Source organism: Vicugna pacos, chromosome 21 (assembly GCF_048564905.1).
Source record: "Vicugna pacos chromosome 21, VicPac4, whole genome shotgun sequence".
Taxonomy (NCBI): domain Eukaryota; kingdom Metazoa; phylum Chordata; class Mammalia; order Artiodactyla; family Camelidae; genus Vicugna; species Vicugna pacos.
The window spans coordinates 23,259,994-23,282,159 of NC_133007.1; the positions used below are offsets into that span (position 1 = coordinate 23,259,994).

The 22,166-nt window shown below is 37.6% G+C and overlaps 3 protein-coding genes across 3 annotated transcripts in view; 1 reads left to right on the top strand and 2 right to left on the bottom strand.

Moving 5' to 3' along the window:
• The window catches only part of LOC102535553 (T-cell surface glycoprotein CD1a-like), a 77,227-nt gene that overhangs the window by 42,000 nt on the left and 13,061 nt on the right, over positions 1 to 22,166 (bottom strand). The gene's annotated exons all lie outside the window — the stretch shown is intronic.
• Positions 2,448 to 3,389, bottom strand: LOC102535050 (olfactory receptor 10K1). The gene has a single exon (XM_006215615.1). It carries the CDS (start codon positions 3,387 to 3,389, stop codon positions 2,448 to 2,450), a length of 942 nt encoding a protein of 313 aa, XP_006215677.1.
• On the top strand, positions 14,914 to 15,858 carry LOC102535294 (olfactory receptor 10T2-like). Its single transcript, XM_006215616.3, has one exon. The coding sequence runs from the start codon at positions 14,914 to 14,916 to the stop codon at positions 15,856 to 15,858; it is 945 nt and encodes a 314-aa protein (XP_006215678.2).

Sequence of the window (22,166 nt, forward strand, 5' to 3'; positions counted from 1 at the left end):
GAAGAAGGGGGTCACAGCCTCACAAGGTGGGAGGAGAGCCAGAATGAGAATAGGAGTCCTACTGTTCTGCTACTGCTGTTCTGAAGTTCTCACAATGATTCAAAGGAGACAGGATGAGACTGCAGAAATGGAGAAGGAGTAAATACGATGGAAAAACCCATAACCCATAGAATTTGTAGGACTTAGTAACTGAGTCACTGTGTGGTGTAGGGAAGAAAAAAATAACAGAGGGGTGAAGCTGCTTTCAGGTGCTTGGCTACTGGAGCGGACAGAGTTGACCCTCACCGAGACGGGACATGAAGGTAGCTAAGCGAGCTTGGCAGCAGAAAATGGCAGAATAGGCAACGCTATTCTTAACACAAACATCTCTTTTGTTCCAAGCACTTTACAAGAAACAGGATCCAGAGGGCTATGTTTAATAAAAAATTCAGGAAATTTAAATTCATTGTAGGGAGAGACAAAAAACTCGTATGCTGGCCTTCTTTGTTTAACTCCAACTCATCTAGCTCTTTCTTGCTTCAGGGCTTTTATACGTGTTGCTCCTTCTGTCTAAAAGAATCTCACCAAACAATCCCCTTTACCTAATGACTCCTACTTACTCTTCAGTTTATGCATTCTACATCAGTTTCCTAGGGATGTCAGCTCCACACTATTCAATCTGAATTAGATTTCTCCCCTTGTATTTCCTCCCCTAGTACCTACATATGCTTTTCCTTTAAAAACCTCTGGTAAATTATTTTTCCCTGAGTTTACCTCTTTAATGAGACTGTCTCAAAGCAGACATAGTTCTAGAGGGCAAAGACCACACGTGTTTTTTACCATTGATACCTAGAGTAGTATCTGGTACATATTAAGCAATGAATGAACATTTGTTGAAATAATAAAACATATAATAAAAATAGATCATGATGGCTGTAAGAACACAAAAAACGCAGAGCCTACTAGCATGGGCAGGTTCTAATAAGGAGACAAAAGAGGTTTTAGAGGGACAGTGAGAGAGTAGCTTAGGAAATCTTGAAACATGCAATTTAAATAGAGGACAAGAGCTATTCCGCAGAGAAGAGGGAGAATGTGACAAACAGCAGAATATAGAGGGAATACCACTTTGAGTACCAGCAGACAGTCGATTAGCTTCAGAGTGCACAACTAGGCACATATGAGAAATGGGTAATAATAATCTTAGAAATAATGTCAGAGAGGTAGGCAGAAACTAGATGATAAATTCTTGCTAATAGAAGATCCTTAGCTCTATTTTGTAGGGCAAGGGAAGTCATTCAGGATTTTATCATGGATTTTCTGGTCATTAGGGAACTCTTGCTCTCTCTATCATTAATATTGACTCAATACTTTGGCTTAGATTACTTGAGTTACTTCAGCAATTGTGCAATTAGTAGCTTCTGGAAGAGAATCAATAAGTATGATGTGCAGGGAACGGATGTGGGGCTAAGACAGGAGACCATGGGGAAGACACGAATATATATATTTATATGAAGTAGACTCCATAATGAGGTTCCAATCTCAGACAAAGGAAGGACAGAATAATCCCAAAGAAAGGAAAAGATATTCCAATATGTAGGTTGAGGATGGTGGATCAGGGACAAACAACAGCCTCTAAGCTTAGCTGCAGAATGGAGGGTACCAAGGTTGCCTGTTGTCGTCATGAAAGGAAGAACTGCTAGAAGGAGGGGTAAGAACAGATAGATAGTCAGATTACCCTCTGCTATTCCATGGAACTAGACAGTGATGTCCTAAAAAATGAAACAGCCAGTTCTTTTACCAGCGTAATAGGTTTACTTGACAATAGCAGAAAACTGCAATTTGGGACAAGCATGCTACAGCAAAAACTATAGGCAAGTTTCTAACAAGCCAATAAGAGAAACAGTACTTTGTAGAGAAAAGAGTGAAAGTTGGGAGGGGTTACTTTGAACAAAACTCCATTAGCGGGAAGCGGGAGTTTAGATTGGGGCAGTACTTTCCATTGGCTGGGCTTGTTGCTGGGCAAGGAGAATTCCTCCTCTTGAGGTTTGTAATTGATTTCTTTCTTTATACAGGTCTGTAATTGATGTCGAGGTATATTGTGTGAAGGCCCTTCTGGCCTTCTGACTCCATTTTAAATGAGATTTCCTTTATTCTGTTTCACAGCACCTTAGATATGCATTTGCACTCATCTGTTGACACATTTGTTTTTGAATAATCAATCTTTACAGCAGTGAAATACAATAAAATTTGTTCTAGAAATGAGTAATTCTTTCCGACATCTATATAGATTTCTTAGAGTTTCTCTGATGGTAGAAAGCCAAAATATCTTAACTTCTTTGAGTCTCATTCTCCTCATATATTAAAGATCCTTATGTTACAGTGTGTGTTCAACATGTAAATGAGAAAATGTGTGAAAGCACACATGCTCCCTGGCACATAACAGGCATACAGTTAACTGTATTGGCTCTTTAATTAACAGGATGTGAAGTCTGGATGATTGCTCTTCGAAGGGCTGATTTGAATTCCTTATTTCTTAGACTGTAAATCATTGGATTGAACAGAGGAGTGAGGATGGTATAGGACACTGATATTAGAGTGTCTTGACTTGAAGAGTAATTAGATTTAGGCCTTAAGTAAATGAAAGAGGCACAACCATAATGAACAGTTACCACAATGAGATGGGAGGCACAGGTAGAGAAGGCTTTGTATCTTCCAACAGCAGAAGGAATTTTTAGAACGGCAGAGATGATGCGGACATAGGAGACCATGATGAGTAACAGTGGAATAACCAAGACAAACACACCGAGCATGAATATGACCAACTGACTGAGGCGAGAACGATGAGATGCCAGCTTGAGGACAGGAGAGATATCACAGAAGAAGTGATGGAGCTGGTTGGAGGAGTGGAAGGGCAGGCAAAATACCAGCGAGGTGGTGACCAATGAGACAGTGAAGCCACAGAAACAGGCAGCAGCCACTAGTCCCAGACACACCCCATGTCCCATGAGCACCGTGTAGCGCAGAGGGTTACAGATGGCCACGTAGCGATCATAACCCATGGCTGCCAGCAGGAAGGAGTGAGAGCAGCCTAGGAAGAGGAAGGTGAACATCTGGATGGCACAGCCCAGGAAGGAGATGGTCTTCTTCTGGGCCAGCAGGTCCACCAGCATCTTGGGTACAATGACGAAGGTGTAGCAAGTCTCAGAGCAGGAGAGTACAGCAAGGAAGAAGTACATGGGGGTGTGCAGGGCTCTGTCCAGCACAATGGTGGAAATGATGATGGCGTTGGTGCCCAGAGTGAACAGGTAGACGAGCAGGAAGACAACAAAGAGCAGCCGCTGCAGCCCGGCTAGAGAGGAGAAGCCGAGGAAGACAAACTCTCTCACCAGCGTCTCATTGACCCACTCCATGGTCACTGCTGCACAGGAGAGCCAGAGCCAGAGCCAGAGGCCCGGCTCCAGGGAGAGAGAAATGCACGGGAAACTCAGCGCAAAGTCTGCAGCTGGCAGGCATTTCTAAACGTTTGGTGGAACTCATTCATTCCCTCCAAGAAATATCTGCTGAAATAAGAATTAAGGCTAAACACAGAATAGGATAACTGGCAACCAGTTAGGCGGCTTTGTCTGAGCCTCAGAAAATGTTCTGTCTCTAGCAGAGGATTAAGCACTGGTCTATTAGGTTTCCCTTGTAGCTTACTTATGAATTATCTAATGAATTATTGTGTTTTTCTTGCTCACTACAAGCCCAAGGCAACCAGCTCTCCAAAACTGAGAATAATGGTTAACTTCAGCTATCTGAACTTGATCAGAGCGTGGAATAAAAGAATGAGCAGTGCTCAGACACAGTATGTGAACTTCAGATTATCAACCAGAAAATGGGAAGGGAAAGGAAGAAGTAGATGATCTCTGAGCAAAAGAATGAGGGGATTCATGTTTATTGGCAGCTTATTATATGCTAAGATATGTGGTGAGAATATCACATACATCATGTCAATTGTTCATTACAACAATTTTACGTCAATACCCAAAACAATAAGAAAAAAGGAAAAAACCTTTACTGTTATTTCTAACAAAATGACAACAACAGACTAATCAGAAACACTTCTGGAGGGTCCACAAAGTAGAGCACTGAGCCAAGGACAGAACAGAAGATAACATTAGTTTAAACAAATATTCTCCTCTTTCGGGAACTAAGAGTCACTAAGGTAGATTTAAAAAAAAAAAAAAAGGACATTAACTTTAGGTCATTTTGTACCACCCTTCACTTTTCCCATTTTAGCTGCCTCAGAGAAACGTGGAAAAATAGTTTCACAAAAATGGCCAAGTTTGTCACAGAAAGTGAGAGAGAATGGGACAATTGGGCAGTTTTCCAGATTCCAACTCCTAATATAAATCATAGGCTTTATATATTTTATATCTTGCTGTATCAGTAAGATTCCTTTTGGAGATTCTGCTACTAAACACAGTTTGCAAACTGCTAGAAAGGAGTATTTCTAAAGTCATTTTTAGGCCTTATATGAGATAATTTTTTCACGTGTGTGTTTCCCAACTGACCAAGCCTAAGAAGGAAAAACTCTCTGGATGAAAAATCACCTAACACGTATTGGTCACATCCAGTCGTTGTTTATACACTTCTCAATATATTTGTATACTTTTACATCACTCTGTGTTCCAGAATCATTTACATCTGCTACCAGAATTTTTTTTTTTTGCATTTTTCTAGTCAATAGCTAACCTTAGCTTTCTAGACCTTAAGGTAAATGACTGGAAGTTTCTGAAACTCATTTTATCTATTCCTATAATTTAGAGGTGGTAATTTTTGCTTTTTCTTAATTACTAGAAACTGGTCCTAAACTTAGTAGGTATAATTATTCATTTATTTGAAGTTAGTGTTAGGAAACTCACATACACTGGTTTTAAAGCTCTTTACACGAACAGTAGAAATTTTTCATTCTGTAACTATAAAGATATGTCTGTTACATATAAATACACAGAATGTATATACTGTGTGTATCCCCATTATATATATATATATATACACACACACATATATACGTATATATACACATATATATACATACACATGTACACTAGTTATATATTTTCTATATCAAGAATGGTGAACTGATGAGACACTTTCTTTATAAGACCTCCACCTAGACAAATGAATTTCCATCTATTTCAAGACATCAAGGGAAATCTAAATTCATGGTCATTGCTTAACACTGTCTTATCTTATCACTTTCCCAAGCCTTTTCTAGCTCTCCTTTCAACTAATCCATGTCTAATCCCCACTATATCCTCACTCCACTGAGTATGACTTGTAGTCTAGACCACAGAAGCCAGGATTACATGATTCTGAAGGAGTACCTGTATCTCCCCAATGCCATAACAAACAAACAAACAAAAACTATTTGGATTACTTGTCACTCAGACCCATGAGAGCTGATTTCAGTTAAGTGGATTTTTTTATATACTATTAATATAACTCCACAGTCTAAATGAGATGTGATTGATATATTTGCCCTTTTCATGGTGTATGGAAACCCAGCAGCACAATTTATCTGAGAAGGCAGCCCCCATCAGCTCAAGAACATATCAAAGACCACCACAATGTGTTATGTCAGTACTACAGAAAGAAAGATATAAGAGCAGAAGGATAAAATCTTCCAGCCAAATACCCACAGGCTATGAAACTAAGGGGAACGATCACTCAATTTGGAATGAGAATATCTATATTTTAGGTTGAGCTCCGTGCAACTTCAGGTAAGGTACTTAATGTGGATATTCAGACTCCTTATTTTAAAACTAAAGGGGACAGGACAATAACTAATAAACTGTAAGGATGCATGGAAAGCACTTAAGCAGAGGCTCCTTGCACAGTTTCATGCAGAAGGAGACTTGACTTAGAGCATCAGCTGAGGGCTGCCCCTAAGAGCCTCCTCAACTCATGGGGTCCAAGGTTCTCTAGTTAGATGTCCCCTAAAGTCCCCTTATGATATTTTAGAGCCCATGGATGGAATTCAGGTTATGATCCTTAGAGATGACACTCTCTAATTTTTTTTCTAATTCCTTAGATACTCCACAGGGATTTTATGTAATTTAAATTTAAATAGTGACCAAGCACTTGAGGGTACAGTGTATCTTAAAAGGGGGGCAAATCTATATGCTTTTCAGGTATAAAACTTGAGATATTCAAATATTCATCTTAGGAACAGTATCAATCAAATAGCTGGGAGAAATTATGTAGGCAGCCTCAGATATAAAGAAGTGGAATTCTTATATTCTTAGGTATACATGAACACTCTGAATCTGCTTTATTAAAATGGAGTGTAAGTGTCAGTTTTCAATCATGGCTTAAATCATACATCCTTGAGTAGACAGCAGAAAGAGAAGCAGAGATTTGATAAATACTTGTTTCATTTAATCATGAGTTAAATCTTGAAGAAAAAGAAGGAAGGAGTGAAGGGATGGGAGGAAGAGAGGGAGAGAGAGAGAGACTAAGGAAGAGAGGATGGAAGGAAGGAAGGAAGGAGGGAAGGAAGGAAGGAAAGAAGAGAGAGAGAGGATGGAAGGAAGGAAGGGAGGGAGGGAGGAAGGAAAGAAGGAGGGAAGGAAGGAAGGAGGGAAGAAAGGAAGGAAGGGTCTAGCTGGGAGGGAAATGATCCAGTATAATTATCAAGAAAAATTCAGAGAAGTATACGGACCACGACAAATCACTCTTAGTGCTTGGAGTTAAAAGCAGCCCCTGATTCTCCTTCTTAACCCTGCCACTATCCAGAATTGCACTAGGGGGAGGTGTCCATAAGCACTACCCCTCACTGAGGTCTAGACCCCATAAAGCCCCAGACTAGATCAATATTCCCCCTGCTCAGTAAGTACCTACATTGCTCTTCTCCTTGCAATTAAGATAGAAGCAGCTATTCAGTATCTGCTATTCCTTAGGAAAGTAGATTTAAACCAAAAAACAGAACCTGAGGAAGTAACAGAAGAGAGCGAATCTGCCTTGAGACAGGAGCTCTCATCTGCATCAATAAAAACAGTCTCCCCTATTCATCAGGACGCTCAGCTTGTCCAGCCAAAATCACTGTCTTGAGAAGCTGCAGTTCATGCAGTTCTTGGAACCACATGGGAAGTGGTTACTAGATGCACATACTGTGATCACTGGACTCCTGAGGCTTCATCTGCTGCCCTGAACACTTTGTCTTCAGGTTAATTAGAAGTCAAGTTTATTTTGGAAAAACAATGTTTCCAGTTTCTCAAAGGTAGTCTTAGTTGAGGAACCTGGGGAGCAGGAGCCACGAGCATAATTAGCCTATGTCTGAACTGGAAATGGAGTCCCTCTGTGATGGATTCTGAAAAACAAATCACTACGGTTTACGCTGTAATGCAGGAAACCAAGTGGAAACTTTTCATTGAATTTTAGGTCAGGAAATTGGGGTATTTATCCAGTAATTCTCAACTTTAGCGATTATAAGAATCAAAAGGGATCTTAATTACAAATTCATCTTCCCAGATTCTTGTCCATAGAAATTCTAATCAGGAATATCTGGTGGTCTGCAAAAAAGCCTAAATTTTTAACAAGTAATTTTAAGTCTAGCTGAGCATTATCATTAAATTGCTTATTTTACAAATGAAGTTTAAAATTTAAAATAAATGAGGTAATTAATTAATTAAATGAGATTGTAAATCAAAAAATACTTGTTTTAAACTTTTGGAGGTTTAACTTAAATACTATAAAATGTTCCTAATTTTTTTGCATATATATATATATATATATATTTTATTGAAGTATGATCAGTTTACAATGTTATGTCAGTTTCTGGTGTACAGCACAATACTTCAGTCATACATGAACAATACATATATTTGCTTTCATATTCTTCTTCTCCATAAGTACTACAAGATACTGAATATAGTTCCCTGTGCAATATGGTATAAACTTGTTTATCTATTCTATATGTATCAGTTAGTATCCTCAAATCTCTAACTCCCAATTTATCCCCTCCCACCACCGTCCCCCACCAGTAACCACAAGTTTGTTCTCTATGTCTGAGAGTCTATTTCTGTTTTGCAAATAAGTTCATTTGTCTTTTTTTTTTTTTTGATTCCACATATAAGTGGCATCATATGGTATTTTTCTTTCTCTTTCTGGCTTATTTCACTTAGAATGACAATCTCCAGGTCCATCCATGTTGCTGCAAATGGCATTATTAATTTTTATGGCTGAGTAGTATTCCATTATATAAATATACCACGACTTCTTTAAAATGTTCTTCACTTAAATGTACAGTTTGAAATGTGACAATGAATGTATGTATGTTCATGTATAACTGAAAAATTGTGCTCTACACTGGAATTTGACACAGCATTGTAAAATGACTATAACTCAATAAAAAAATGTTAAATAAAAAAATAAATGTACAGTTTGGTGAGTTTTGACAAATAAATACATCCAAGCAATAACCACCCAATCAAGTTATGAAACATTTCTACAACCCTAAAAGTTTCCTCCTGTCCTTTGTGGTCAGCCCTACCCAGCCCTGGCCCAAAAGAAATACTAATCTTGCTTTCTGTTGATATGGTTTGCCCTTTTCCAGAATTTAATATTAATAGAATCAAACAGTATATAAATTTTTGTGTCATTTCTTTCACTTACCATAATGTTTTTGAGACTCACTCACATTGTTGAATTTATTAGTTAATTTTTTACTGCTTAAGAGTATCCCATTTACTAATCATCACAATTTATTCATCTCATGAACTACTGAGGACATTTAGATTATTTCCAGTTTAAAGCTAGTAAGAATAAAATTCTTATGAATATTAGTTTCTAAGTCATTATGTAGACATATATGTTCATTTATCTTTGTGAGTACCTAGGAGTAGAATGGCTGTTTGACTATTTATAAACTGCCAAACCATTTTTCAAAGAGGCTGTATCACAATTAATCCCCATCAGCAATTTATGAATGTACCAGTGCTTTCACATCCTAGCCAACTCTTGGTGTGCTCATTATTTTAAATTTCTTAAATGTATAGGGACACTTTGCTGTACTTTCATCGGGTATTCTCTTGAAAATTAATCATGTTGATCATTTTTCATGTGCTCTTGGCTATTGGTACATCTTGTTTTGTGATGTTTTAATTAGTTTGTCTTTTTTTTTCCTTTGTAAAAGTTATTTTTGTAATCTGAATACAAGTCATTTATCAGATATATATTTTGCAAATATGTACTCCTACTATGGTTTATTTTTCCATTTTATTAATCATGCTTTTTAATAATAGTTTAAATAAAATAGAATTTTCATACCATAGAATATACACTTTTGAAGTGTACAGTTCAGTGGGTAATATACTTACAGAGCTGCACAACCATCAACATTATCTAATTGTACATTAGCAGAAGTTTTTAATTTCATATAGTTCAATTTATCATTTTTTCTCTTTATGTTTTCCTTCTACTAATAAATACATATCTATTCCAAGCTGCATATTTTCTCTTATGTTTTATTTTGAAATGTGTACAGTTTTGACTTTTTTTAGTTAAACTGTTCATATGAGAATAGGTAAGAGTCAAGGTTTATACTGCTTAATACGTATATCCAATATTTCCATCAGAATATGCTGAAACGACGATTCTTTCTTCATTGAAATACCTAGGCAACTTTGTTGAAAATCTATTGAACTTACACGCATGGTACTATTTCTATATTGTGCATTGTTATGTTGATTCATGTACCTACTCTTTTTTTTAATTTTTAATATCTGCTTTCTAATTATAAGCAATACATGTTCATTACAGATAACTAGAAATACATAAAAGCATAAATTAAAAATGAACAATCACCCATGATCCCCACCTCCCTGGAGATAACCATTATTAGCATTTGGATGCATTTATTCCCAGTGTCTACATATTTTTAATTGAAGTATAAATGAACTACTGTTAGTTCCAGATGCACAACATAGTGAGTTGATATTTCTTTACATTACAAAACAATCACCACATTATGTCTAGTTACCATCTGTCACTGTACAAAGATATTACAACGTAACTGACTACATTCGCACATTCCCCATTCTGTACATTTCTTCCCTGTGACTCACTTATTTCGTTACTGGAAGTTGGTACCTCTCCACCTCTCATTTATTTATGCCTATTCTTATGCCAATGCCACCTGGTCAATGTTGTGCTATATAGTATGTCTTGAAATCAGGATCATCTTGCCAACTTGTGCTCCTCTATTTTAAATGTTTTCATCTATTTCTAAATTGTTTTGGTTATTCTGTGTGCTTTGCATTTCCATATAAATTTCAGAATCAACCTTTCAATTTTTAGAGAAAACTATGCTTTGTATCTGTATTGTACTTGTGCTTGACAGTAAATCAGATTAAGGATAATTGCCATATTAACTATTTTGAGTTTCTCAATCTATTGGCATGCTATAACTTTGTATTTTTTTTTAGGTCTTCTATGGTTTTTCTTTTCTTTTTTTTTTCTTTTCTTTTTTTTTTTAGTTTTCAGTGTATAAAGCTATTTTGTAGTTTTGACGGCATTTTACATTGCTTTTGTGTATCAGTTTCACATTTTTGTTGGTATTGTAAAGAAATACAGTTCTGTTTTTTACATCAACTTATGACATTTTATTCTTTGTACATCATACAACTTTGCTAAATTCACTTACCGGACTTTTTTTATTAAAAAAGTTTTATCAGCTTTTTACTTTGCAGGAATTTCTATATAAATAATCACATTTTCTGTGAGTATAGTTTCAGTTATTTTCCACTACAGTTACCTTTTCCTTGCCTTGCCTCATGGCATGAGCTAGTACTTTCAGTTCAACATTGACTTAAAGCAGTCAAAATAGACATCTTCCATTGATTCTGAGTTTAGAAATCGCCTAACACATCTTTAATGGCCCAGGATGTGGTCTACCTTTTCAAATATGTTAAGTGCATTTGATGAAAAATAATTTTCTGCTATCGTTGAGTGTGGTATTTTTTTAAATATCAATTATGTCAAGATTGGCATTATTTTTAAGGAAAGGACATATAATTTTTTATTAACTTATTTTTTACTTGTTTTATCAATTACAGAAAGAGAATATTGAAATCTTCACCGACATTTTGGAACTGCCTGCTTCTTTTTGTTTTATCTTGTCACTTTTTCCTTCCCAGTTTTTGAACTTATAAAATGAATATTCATTTTTGATCATCAGATTTTTTACTCAATCTTTTTCATCTTTAAAAATGTTCACCTTTACTTTTGTTAATATTCTTTATGCTGAAGTCCATTTTATCTGATGTTAAAATAGTCACTCTGGCTTTCTAATGATAAAAAGGTTGTGCTTTTTTATCCTAAATTCTTACTGTTATCTGAAAATTCATATTTAGAAAATTAGCTTCTTGTAGAAAACATATAATTGGAGTCTTACTTTTTATCAAAGTCTGACCAGCTCTGTCTTTTAATTGATGTGTTCAGACATCAATTAAAATTTATAGTTGATTTATAGTTGAAGTGTTTCCTTTCATTGGTGGGTTTAAGTCTACGATCTTGCATTCTGATATCTGCTCCAACAGATCTTTGTTCCTGTTTCCCCATTTTCTTGACTTCCATTGGTTATAATCCATTCCTCCTTCTTTCTCAGTTTATAGGTAATCATTGATCTGCTTTCTCTTACTACAATTTAGTTTGAAATTTTCTAGAATTGTATATAAACTGAATAATACAGTATTCAAATTTGTCTAGTTTCTTTTATTCAGCACAATAATTTTGGATTTTATCCATATTTTATTGTGTATCAGTAGTTGTTCATTCTTATTGCTCAATGAATTTGTCTGGAAATACCATGTTTTGTTTTTCTTTACTTTTACTGTTCTAGAAATTTGTGCCACTATATGTAAAACTTCTATAAATATTTGTGTATAAGTATCTATGTGGACATGAGTTTAAAGTATCCTGGGTGCGGAAGTGCCTGGTCACTGGGAGGTGAATGTTTAACTTTTTAAGAAACTATCAAAATGTTTTGCAAAATGTTGCAATTTTACATTCCCATGAGTAGTGTAAGAAGATTCCAGTTGTCCCAAATTCTTGTATAGTATATGGTATTTTCTGTACTTTAAGTTCAAAGGAGTCCCTCTGTTCAAGGCCTCAATCCCCTGGAGCACACTAACTCTATAAGATCCGGGGTTTGCTGCAGCATCTGCCTTCAGGGACACAGAGCTGCTAAGGCTGCATCTGTCCACTTAGCTCCAGCCCAGCCAGTGAACAGAGCTTTCTCTCATCTGGAAGGGCTAATCTTACCTCCTAGATTTTCCCCAATCAATTCTGGAAAAAAAAAATACTGCCTGATGTTCTTCCAAATTTGCCCATTTCTCTCTTTCTTTATACTTTGATGGGACACAGGATAAAGAAACCTGGGATTGTGCCAGAACTCTGCTCATAAAGTAAGTGCTTCCTTTGTGTTATATTTCACCAACTCTTTTCTCTTAGCAAGACCACCTATCAGTCCACCCTACAAATATGTTGGGTACTAAAGAAAGATTCAAAAGCAGAACTGGTGGAAACCATACGCAGGTGAAGTGGGTCATAGCACCAGGGTTCAGGGGGGCAACACACAGACAGAGACAATATTGTGAAGGCAGAGATCCAGCTGAACAAAGTCCAACCACCTGAATACGGAGAGAGATTAGAGTTAAAGAAGGACTAAGAGAGCGTAAACCAGAAAAATATTCCTATAATGACTTAAAGTAGGAAAAAGAATAGGAACCACCTGGATAGCAGGACAGATGTGTACTTTAGCAGAAGAAAAAAATGTACCTAATGTATTGCAGATGGAAGAATAAGAGTTAGGAGCAGCTAGAAGTGGGAAGTGTACTGTCTGTGTGAAAATCACAGAGTAAAGACCCTGATCTATTTCCTAAGCCACTGGTTTACAAGCACACAGTACAAAGGAAATATTAAAAATAAAACCCTGGTTAATTAGAATGCATAGTCCTGCAGCGAGCAGTTCAGGATATTTGGGGTATAGTATCACCTCTGCTTTAAGTAGCTACACAACCTAGATCTTTACCTTTTACTTTTTTGGGCCTCAGTTTCTTTGTCTATAACATGAAGGGGTTGAACTAAGAGCTAACACTTACTGAAAACTTACTATGATTTAGGAACATAATTGTGAGCACTTGGTACTCACTAAAATGGTTTCCTTCTATTATCATTATTATTATTATTGCCATTTCAGACGAAAACCAGATGCACGTGGAAGTGATTTCTACAGGATCATAAAGCTAGTCAGTGGCAGACATGGTCCCAGCCTAGCCAGCCTAGCTCCAGAGACGGCATCCTTCTGGCCACACTATGCTTTCATGCCAACAAATGATCCCAGAACAAACTGACAGAGAAGTAAATGCACACAGCAGTCAAAGTCTCAGAACTACACAGGGAATCCTTTTAGGAGATAAATATTAATCTGGGGTTTTGAAGGATGGATACATATTAATCGTGAATAGTAAAGAATAGTAGGAAAAGAAATGTAGGTTACCGGTAAAGATAGAGAGACAGAAATTAATGATGTGCGATGGCTGTGGACCAGACAGTTTGTCTTACAACTGAGGAGTGAAAGTATGATTTAATGGCCTGAAATAGTGATTAGAACAGAGAATTCCAGATAATCATGGAGAAATAATTGAGAGAACTAAGAACACTAGGAGGAAAATAAGGCCCATAAATACATATGATCATTTTATTCCAATTAACTAAAAGGCTGTCATTTATAGAAAAGAATTAATATTCTCGTGAGTATCTGCAGAGAATAAATCAAGAACGAAGAGTGGATGTTTCAAGGAGGCATGGTTCCTCTCAGAATAAGAAGGTTTAGCCAGTTAAGCCACCCAGGAAGACAGCAGTCTGCTTTGTGACATACTGGGTTCCTTACAACTGGAACCTGACCACAGTGATTGGACAATACTTTCCAGATTTATATTAAAAGGCTCACAGAATTAGGTGCAGATTAAGTTAGAAGATTCCTGAGCTTTGTTCTAATATGAAGATTGTATGATTTTCTAAGGTTAGTGTAAAGGTTTTAGAATTACGTCATCTCTGAATCAAACTCCAGGTCTTCCCACAGATAAGGGTGAGAGCTGCTCTGAGAACTTTATGGAGGCAACAGAGGTTAGGGCAGAGGTAGAAGCCAAAAGGGATGAAGGTGTCCGCCCAAGCCTTGTCATGCTCTGAGCATTATTTGACCTTTAGTTAGATTCTTAATCCCAAATTCCCATGCACTCATGACAAGGGAAACCCCAGTATGTGGGATCACTCTAAGCCCACCTCCAAGGCTTCACAATTGATCATGGGTAAATAAACCTCAACACCTTTAAATAAATGAAAATACTTCATTATACATAAACAAGTAGGATTTGTGTCAAGTGTATGAGGGACTGGCTAGATGACTTTTCAATTCCTTTTTTTTCCCCTAATTCATATTTTCATAAAATGGCTTTGAAGATAGGTGATTTCTCAGGACTCTCATGCTCATGTGGGTTAAACAAATGATTTAACCTTTTGAGCCTCAGTTTCAATAAAATGGCAGGATTAGATGAGAAGAGCTCTAAAGCACCTCTCGATTTAGCGCACTAAGTATGGACCTTCTGTGCAAATAGGAATACAAAGAAACGGAAGCAACTCATAAACATAAAAATAAATTTCTTCAGATATCGTTGAATTGGGAATTTACTTACGTCACTGCTCCTCATGCCTCCTGCTTTCCCCTCACTCCCCGGTCAGTGTGCTTAACCTGTTTGTTACTCACTTTGTCAGACCAGTATCATCAACTTTGTACAGAAACACAAACATGGTTTCTTTGGGGGCATTCACTTTTATCAAATCCTTTTTGTTGTCAGTTTCAGGACGTCTGAATCTGATTCCCAGTGATCGATGAAGAGACAGAACCAGAGCACGATCACCGAGTTCATCCTTATAGGCTTCTCAAACCTGGGGGATCTGCAGATCCTTCTCTTCTTTATCTTTCTACTGGTCTGCCTGACCACACTGATGGCCAATACCACAATCATGACTGTCATTCGTCTGGATCGGACTTTGCACACCCCTATGTACTTCTTTCTCTTTGTCCTCTCCTGCTCTGAAACCTGCTACACCTTGGTCATCGTACCAAGCATGCTGACCAACCTGCTTTCCACGAGTCCGACCATTTCTGTCCCCACTTGTGCTGCCCAGCTCTATTTCTTTGTGGGCTTGGCTTGTACCAACTGTTTTCTAATTGCTGTGATGGGCTATGACCGCTGTGCTGCCATCTGCAACCCTCTCAACTACACACTCATTGTCAACCGAGCCACCTGCACACAGCTGGTTTTAGCCTCAAGCTTCTGTGGTTTCCTGGTCTCTGCGGTTGTCAACGTCCTGGTGTTTAGTGTGCCCTTCTGTGCCTCCAATCAGATCAACCACTTTTTCTGTGACATTTCCCCCGTCATAAAACTGGGGTGCACAGACACCAACTTGAAGGAGATGGTTATCTTCTTCCTCAGCATCCTGGTGTTGCTGGTTCCCTTTGTGTTGATCTTCATCTCCTATGTCTTCATTGTCTCCACCATCCTCAAGATCTCCTCAGTGGAGGGACAGCGTAAGGCCTTTGCCACCTGTGCCTCCCACCTCACAGTGGTCATTGTCCACTATGGTTGCGCTTCCTTTATCTACTTGAGGCCCACATCCCTTTACTCCTCAGACAAGGACCGGCTTGTGGCAGTGACCTATACGGTGATCGCCCCACTGCTCAACCCCCTTGTCTACACACTGAGAAATAAAGAAGTGAAGACAGCTCTGAGAAGGGTTCTCGGTAGGTACTCACCTCCCAAAACTGTGTGAGTGAGTTGATAGGTCAGGAAAGTTATATTCATGAAAATGCCCTGGATGGAACTTTAATAAACATACCTATCCCTTTTTTGCCAAAAAGAAAAAGAAAAAAGAGAGGAGGACCTTTCTGTTTTCAACTTTTTTATTGGAAAGTCCTTCTTTGTGTTTAGCCTGTATTCACTGTAAAGGCTGTGCCATTTGGTCTCCAGGAAGCTGAATGAATGTGGCAACTTTCAAGGCTCAAGCCATGTTATTTTTGTACATTCTGTACATTTTCTCAGGTCAACACTACAAAATGCTGCATTAATTCTGAGAATGCCCAGCCTGTTCATACTCTTCCTACACTGAAGGAAACAGTGGAGAATGCTATTTAAGTCTCCAAGTGCTTCTATATATTTTTGAGGTTAAGAACTAATATCTATAATAAATAACTTATTTATAGACAGAAAGAATATTCACTTACAAGATAGATGAGGGGAGAACTGAAGTTCTATAAGGCTGATAGTAGAGTAGAAAATACAGACTTTGAAATCATAAAAACCTAAGTTTGAATACTGATTTGGATCATTTTTGACTTGGGTCATTTTCCAGCCACATGGCATGGGCCAAACTTAACCTCTCTTGTAGTCAGTTGTTGCCTATGTAACATAAGACCTAAAATACCTTCTCAGCGGGTCACTGTAAGAACTAGAGGAATTAACAGATGTAGAGGAATTTGGTCCTCTTCTGAGAGAGGGCATTAAAAAATATTAGTTCTCTTCACCTCCCTTCATTTTCCTATCTTCACTCCTTAAACTAGGATTGCACTTAATGTCAGATCAGTGTGAAAGTAGGCTGACCATTCCAGAGTTCTGTTTATGCATCTGCTACTATGTGCAAGGCATTAGATTAGGTACTATAGGCAAAGAGTAATGAAGTACTGTTTCTTCTTTCCTTCATGTCTCACTGTAAGAAATAACCAAATTTCAGTCACCTATGTAGGTGGATTATATTTCTTTGGCTGAGTTTTGTTTTTATTCTGGGTTTTGTTAAAGGGGTATTTCAATAAAACAGAATTTTATATGAAACTGGTTTCATAAATGTTCATTCTCAGCCTTCCACTTGAGCAGCATGTAGTTTAGGAGCTCCTGCTTCGGGGGCTGGTGCTGGGGGCAGAGACACATAACATAGATTTTAAAATAAGCTTCCTCAGATACTTCCTGAGCGAGCGGGTACCAATAATTGCAATTCTACAGAACAGGAATAATTAAACCATGGTTGTTATAAAGATTAAACGAGGAAATGCCTAACAGTATATCTAGCTTGTCTTTTTATGACTGGTTTATTTCACTTAGGAAAAGGGGAGTTGTTATTCAACGGTTATGGAGTTTCAGATTTGCCAGATGAAAAAGTTCTGGCGCTCTGTTTTACAGCAATGTGAATATACTTACTACTACTGAACTGCACACTTAAAAATGGCTAAGACAGTAAATTTTATGTTTTTTGCCACAATAAAAAATGTCTGGCTACGTGTCGGCGGGTTGCATTAGTGTTGGCTGATCTAAGCTGACCTCAGTGTGATGACTCTGCCTCAAGTTTCATGCCTCCTGGGTCTGATCCCTTTGGCTAGGCTGGGACCAGATCTGCACCAGCTATTTTCATTCTAGAGCCCGGGTTTAAAAGGACATGGTGGTAGGAGAAAACCTGCAGTGCGTCTTTTGGCTAAAGCTTGAAACTGGCAAACTGTACCTTCTGCCCATATTTCACTGGCCATTGTAAATTCCAATATCAAGCCCAAATTTCTGTGGTGGAGATTATACTCTGCATCTAATAGGACGAACTGCAAAGTCACAGGGCAGAGGACACAGAAAGGGATAAAGAGCTACAGCTGAAAATTCAACAAACAATAGTAAGCTAGGACCCAGCAATTGCTGCTGGTATAGACTAGATCAAAAAGAGTCATATGTTACCAGCCTTCTGGGGAATCTTATATACTGTCTATAAAATTATGCAGATTCCAAGAGACCCAAAATGCCACCATGATCTACAGGCCAGAGTGGGGACCTACATAGATTAGATATTAGAGTCTTGGCACAGGTCTGCCAGGGTTTGAGGCTATTTCAAACTAGGCTCCAGCTCCTGGGAAGGCTGGCTAGTCAATTTCTTATTTAGTCCTCCTCCTATTATTTTCCATTTTGGGATCTCATCCCAAAGCCTGGGAAGTGCACCAGTCCATTCTTCGATGGTTTACAAACTGTACTTTTTGTCTTTTAGTACCATGCTTCTCAATCTCTCTACTTTTTGGTAGTCTCTTCCAGAATTGACAGATTCTCCTTAGGAGGTAAACGCCTCCCAAATATCAGAACACTCTCTCCAAGTGTCTTGCTTTTATTCCAAACCTTAATCCTTTGTTAGAGTCCTGACATCTTCAAACCAATTTTTTCCCAAAATTTTTGTACCGTTTCTAGTTGTTCCTAGTGGCTGAGTTGATCTGAAATATTCTGGTCCAGTCCCCACAGAGGGAACTCCTATTCTGTATATTTTAATTCTAGTAAATATATTACTTACAGTAAAATATACAAACTAAAAAATACACAAATCCTAAGTGTATAACTTGATTGATTTTTACAAATTAAACTTAGCAGGTAAATAAATTTTTGAGAACTCCAAAAGGCTCCACTGTGCCTCTTCCCAGGAATTGTGATCCCGAACATAATCTCTACCCTGACTTCTCTCACCTCATTTCTCCACATATAACGTCAGTGAGAATCTGATGTTTTTCTTTTTTTCTCTAGAAAAATTGCAGAAAGCTGCACAGAAAATACCAAGAGTATGACACAGACACAGTACCTCCTATTAAGACCATCTTAGATTACTGTGCTACATTTGTTAGATTTATTGAACCAATATCGATACACTGATGTTGTCAAAGTCCATCGTTTACTTTGGAGTTCACTCTTTGTATTGTACAGTTCCACAGACTTTCACATATGCATCATGTTATATATTCACCATTACAGTATACAGAATGGATTTACCACTCTAAACATGCCCTAAGTTCCTCCTCCTCCTCCTCCCCTCATCCCCTGGCAGCCAGTGATCTTTTCCTGTCTCAGTAGTTTTCTTTTTTCCAAAAAGTCATATAGTTGGACTCATACAACATATACACCCTTTTCAGACTGGCTTCTTTCATTTAGCAATATGCAGTGAAGGTTACTCAGTGCCTTTTCATGGCAGGATGCTCATTTCTCTTTCTATTCTCTATTATTTCAGCAATGCCATACTCCCTTGAATTACCATAGCTTTATAGTAAATCTTGAAGTCAGGTAGTATCAATTTTCCAATTTTATTCCCCTCTCAATATGTTTTAAAATGTAGATTTCATTGTTTTTCAGATATGGTAAGGCTGACTTATCAGGAAACAATTCCCATTGAAAAGAGAGTTTATTACACACAGTTCCTAAGAGGAGGTGGGGATGCCATGCCTAGGACAGGAGGATACTGTAGGAACATGAAACACTAGACAAGCAGGAGCTATGGGCTCTGGACTGATTAGTTTGCATATGAAGGACATGCTCTAAGGAAAGTCCTCTGTTATCTCCAGGAATTGGAAAACTCTAACCCTAGTTAGAAGGAGTAGTCCCTCCCTGGTCGTCAAGGTCCCAAAGAGTCATCTAGGCCCATCAAAGGGATCAAAGCACCTACAAAATGTGGTTAATATGCAATATTGTGTTAATAATCCTCTAGGTCTTTTGCCTTTGCATATAAGCTTTACAATCAGTTTCTTACCACCCCACAAAATAACTTGCTGGAATTGTGATTGAGACTGCATTGAATCTACAAGAAGAACTGACATCTTAACACTATTGAGTCTTCCTAGCCACAGACAGAATATTCCTCCATTTATTGAGATCTTCAATATCTTTCATCAGTATTTTATAATTTTCCTCATATAGACCTTGTACATATTTTGTTCGACTTATACCTATTTCTTTTTTCTTTTTTGTTGCTAATGTAAATGATACGTGTTTTTAATTTCAAATTCCAACTGTCCATTGCTGGTACATAGGGGAAAAAATGGGCTTTTGTGTATTAATTATATGTCTTACAATCTTGCTATAATCACTTTTTAGTTTCAGAAGGATTTTGTTACTTTTTGTTTTGTTTTTGCCTACTCTTTGGAATTTTCAACATAGGCAATCATATCATCTATGAAGAAAGACAGCTTTATTTCTTCCTTCTTTTGATGTTTTTCTTCTTGCTTTCATTTTTATAATTTCTATTTTGTTCTTTTCCAGAAGCTGAATAAAGTTTTCTTCACCAGATAAAATCTGTGTGTCTGGCAGATCCTCAGAGGAACCACCAGTTTAAATCCAGAGCTTGAGGTTTCTTGAGCCAAGTGGTGATGCAAATTTGCGATGCAAATCAGAATGAGGGCCTACTGATTACAACCTCTCACGAATGGACCTATTTTCCCCACCGCTGACCCACGTCTCTGGTCAGCCTCCAAGCAACTTTCCCATCTGGACCTCCCAACGGTGGGCTGAAAGATGCGTTTAGTTCCACTTCATGTTTATCTCAAGGTGTCCTCCTTCAGACTCCAGCTTAAAGTAGACTTATTTTTTTGACTCCTGTTTTGGTGGGCCCTGGATTTTAATTTCTGTCAGCCTCATCCGTGATTCCCACATATCAGTAGCTGGGGTTGTAATTCTAACCAGATAAGTAAATGTCCTCGTGGACTCTTGCTTTCTCTCAGATTTTGACCTGGAAATCCCTGCTGTACTTTCAGCTGGTAAATATATATCAAGAAAAAGGTTTTAATATTCCCCAGCAACTTCAGTTATTTTCAGAAAGAGCATTTGTTCAAATAGCCAGAGTAGCCACTAGCAGAAACAAATTCTCTCATCCTCTTCACTCTTTCTCCTTTGAATATCCTAGGCACAAACATTCAGTAGTTTCTACTTAGCTTTCTTGTTTCCAGTGTTTTTGTTCTTAGTCATTGGCCAAATCTCAGCCCTGACTGTGTTCAAGAGGGTCTTCACTATGAGGCACTCGTCTTTCTAGCCGTCCCGTCCTCTCCATGGGCACATGCCTCCGGGTGTCTCTTATTACACGTGGTTAGGACTCCCTGTCAGATCAGGTGGATTCATGGAACTTACTTATCTTTGTATCACTGTAGTACCAACACAGTGCTTTCCAAGGCACAGCACTCGATGAACGGTTGCTGAATAAAAGTCGTTCCCTTAAAGGAACTAAGAAATCCAGTTGTTTGACATTTTATTCAGGCTTCGTGTATAGAAGCAGAACAGAGACTACCAGGGTAATCCCCCAGAGTGCCAAGCACACCTACATTCAACAACCCCTGCTTTCATCTCTTATGCTTTATCAAATCAGTCCTCACGTAAGTCTCCAGGTTCGAGAACTTGGTTTCTCTTGGTATCTCAGTGTTTTGCAACCTTTTGTCTAAAAGCAACTAAACTCCCTCATGCTAAAAGAATTCTTATTTACATTATTTACATTTTTAGTGCTTTACAGAAGTAGGAAGTTTTCTTTTTTTTTTCTTTTTTCTTTTTTTTTGCCATATGAGCTATTCCCTTCCGGTATTAAATAAGACGTCCTTGACCAAGTTTAGTCATTTATTTTATCTTTTGCTTTAACTCTCCTTGTCTCAGAGGGCCCTAGTCCTCAGAATCCCACAAGGCTATAAATACTCTCCAGCCTAATTATAGAACCTGAATAATTGATGTATGATTATAGATTGGGCTAATTTCAGCCTCTTATTTAAGACTTTAAAAGGTTTAGGCATCTAATTGTCCAAATAAACCCTTTATGAAATGTTTCAGGGCATTTTTTTTCATTTAATCTTTCAGGACAGATGTCATTGCTTTTACAAGTAACCTTCTACTGCTGTCTCTTTCCACATTCAAAAGACCAACAAGACTATAAGTCCTCAAACTCAAAGTCATATGTTAACTTCTTTGATCATTTGAATATAAGTAGGTAAGTGTATTCTCTTTGTCAGTTACTACCTGAAGAAAGAAACATTTTCTACCAACGATTTCAGGTTTAAAAGTATTTGCATAATAGTTTTTAGTATTATGAAAAGAATTCGATATCAAAGTAAATTTGATTGTGCTATTTTTGTTGAAATAAAAGAAACTTTTACTCCTATTGAATGTGCACACCCACACAAATGGAAACATTTATACACATATACCATACCTTATATGAAATTGAAATGCTGAGAAATCAAGTACTAAAAGTAACTGGAGGGGAGGGCAGGAAAGCTCATCAGCATAGATGTCTTTTTGTAAAAAAGATGATTTTGAGAATTATTTTTA

Bases quoted from the DNA above. Each gene is read 5' to 3' on its own strand.
- LOC102535294 (XM_006215616.3), top strand. From the start codon at position 14,914: ATGAAGAGACAGAACCAGAGCACGATCACCGAGTTCATCCTTATAGGC.
- LOC102535050 (XM_006215615.1), bottom strand. From the start codon at position 3,389: ATGGAGTGGGTCAATGAGACGCTGGTGAGAGAGTTTGTCTTCCTCGGC.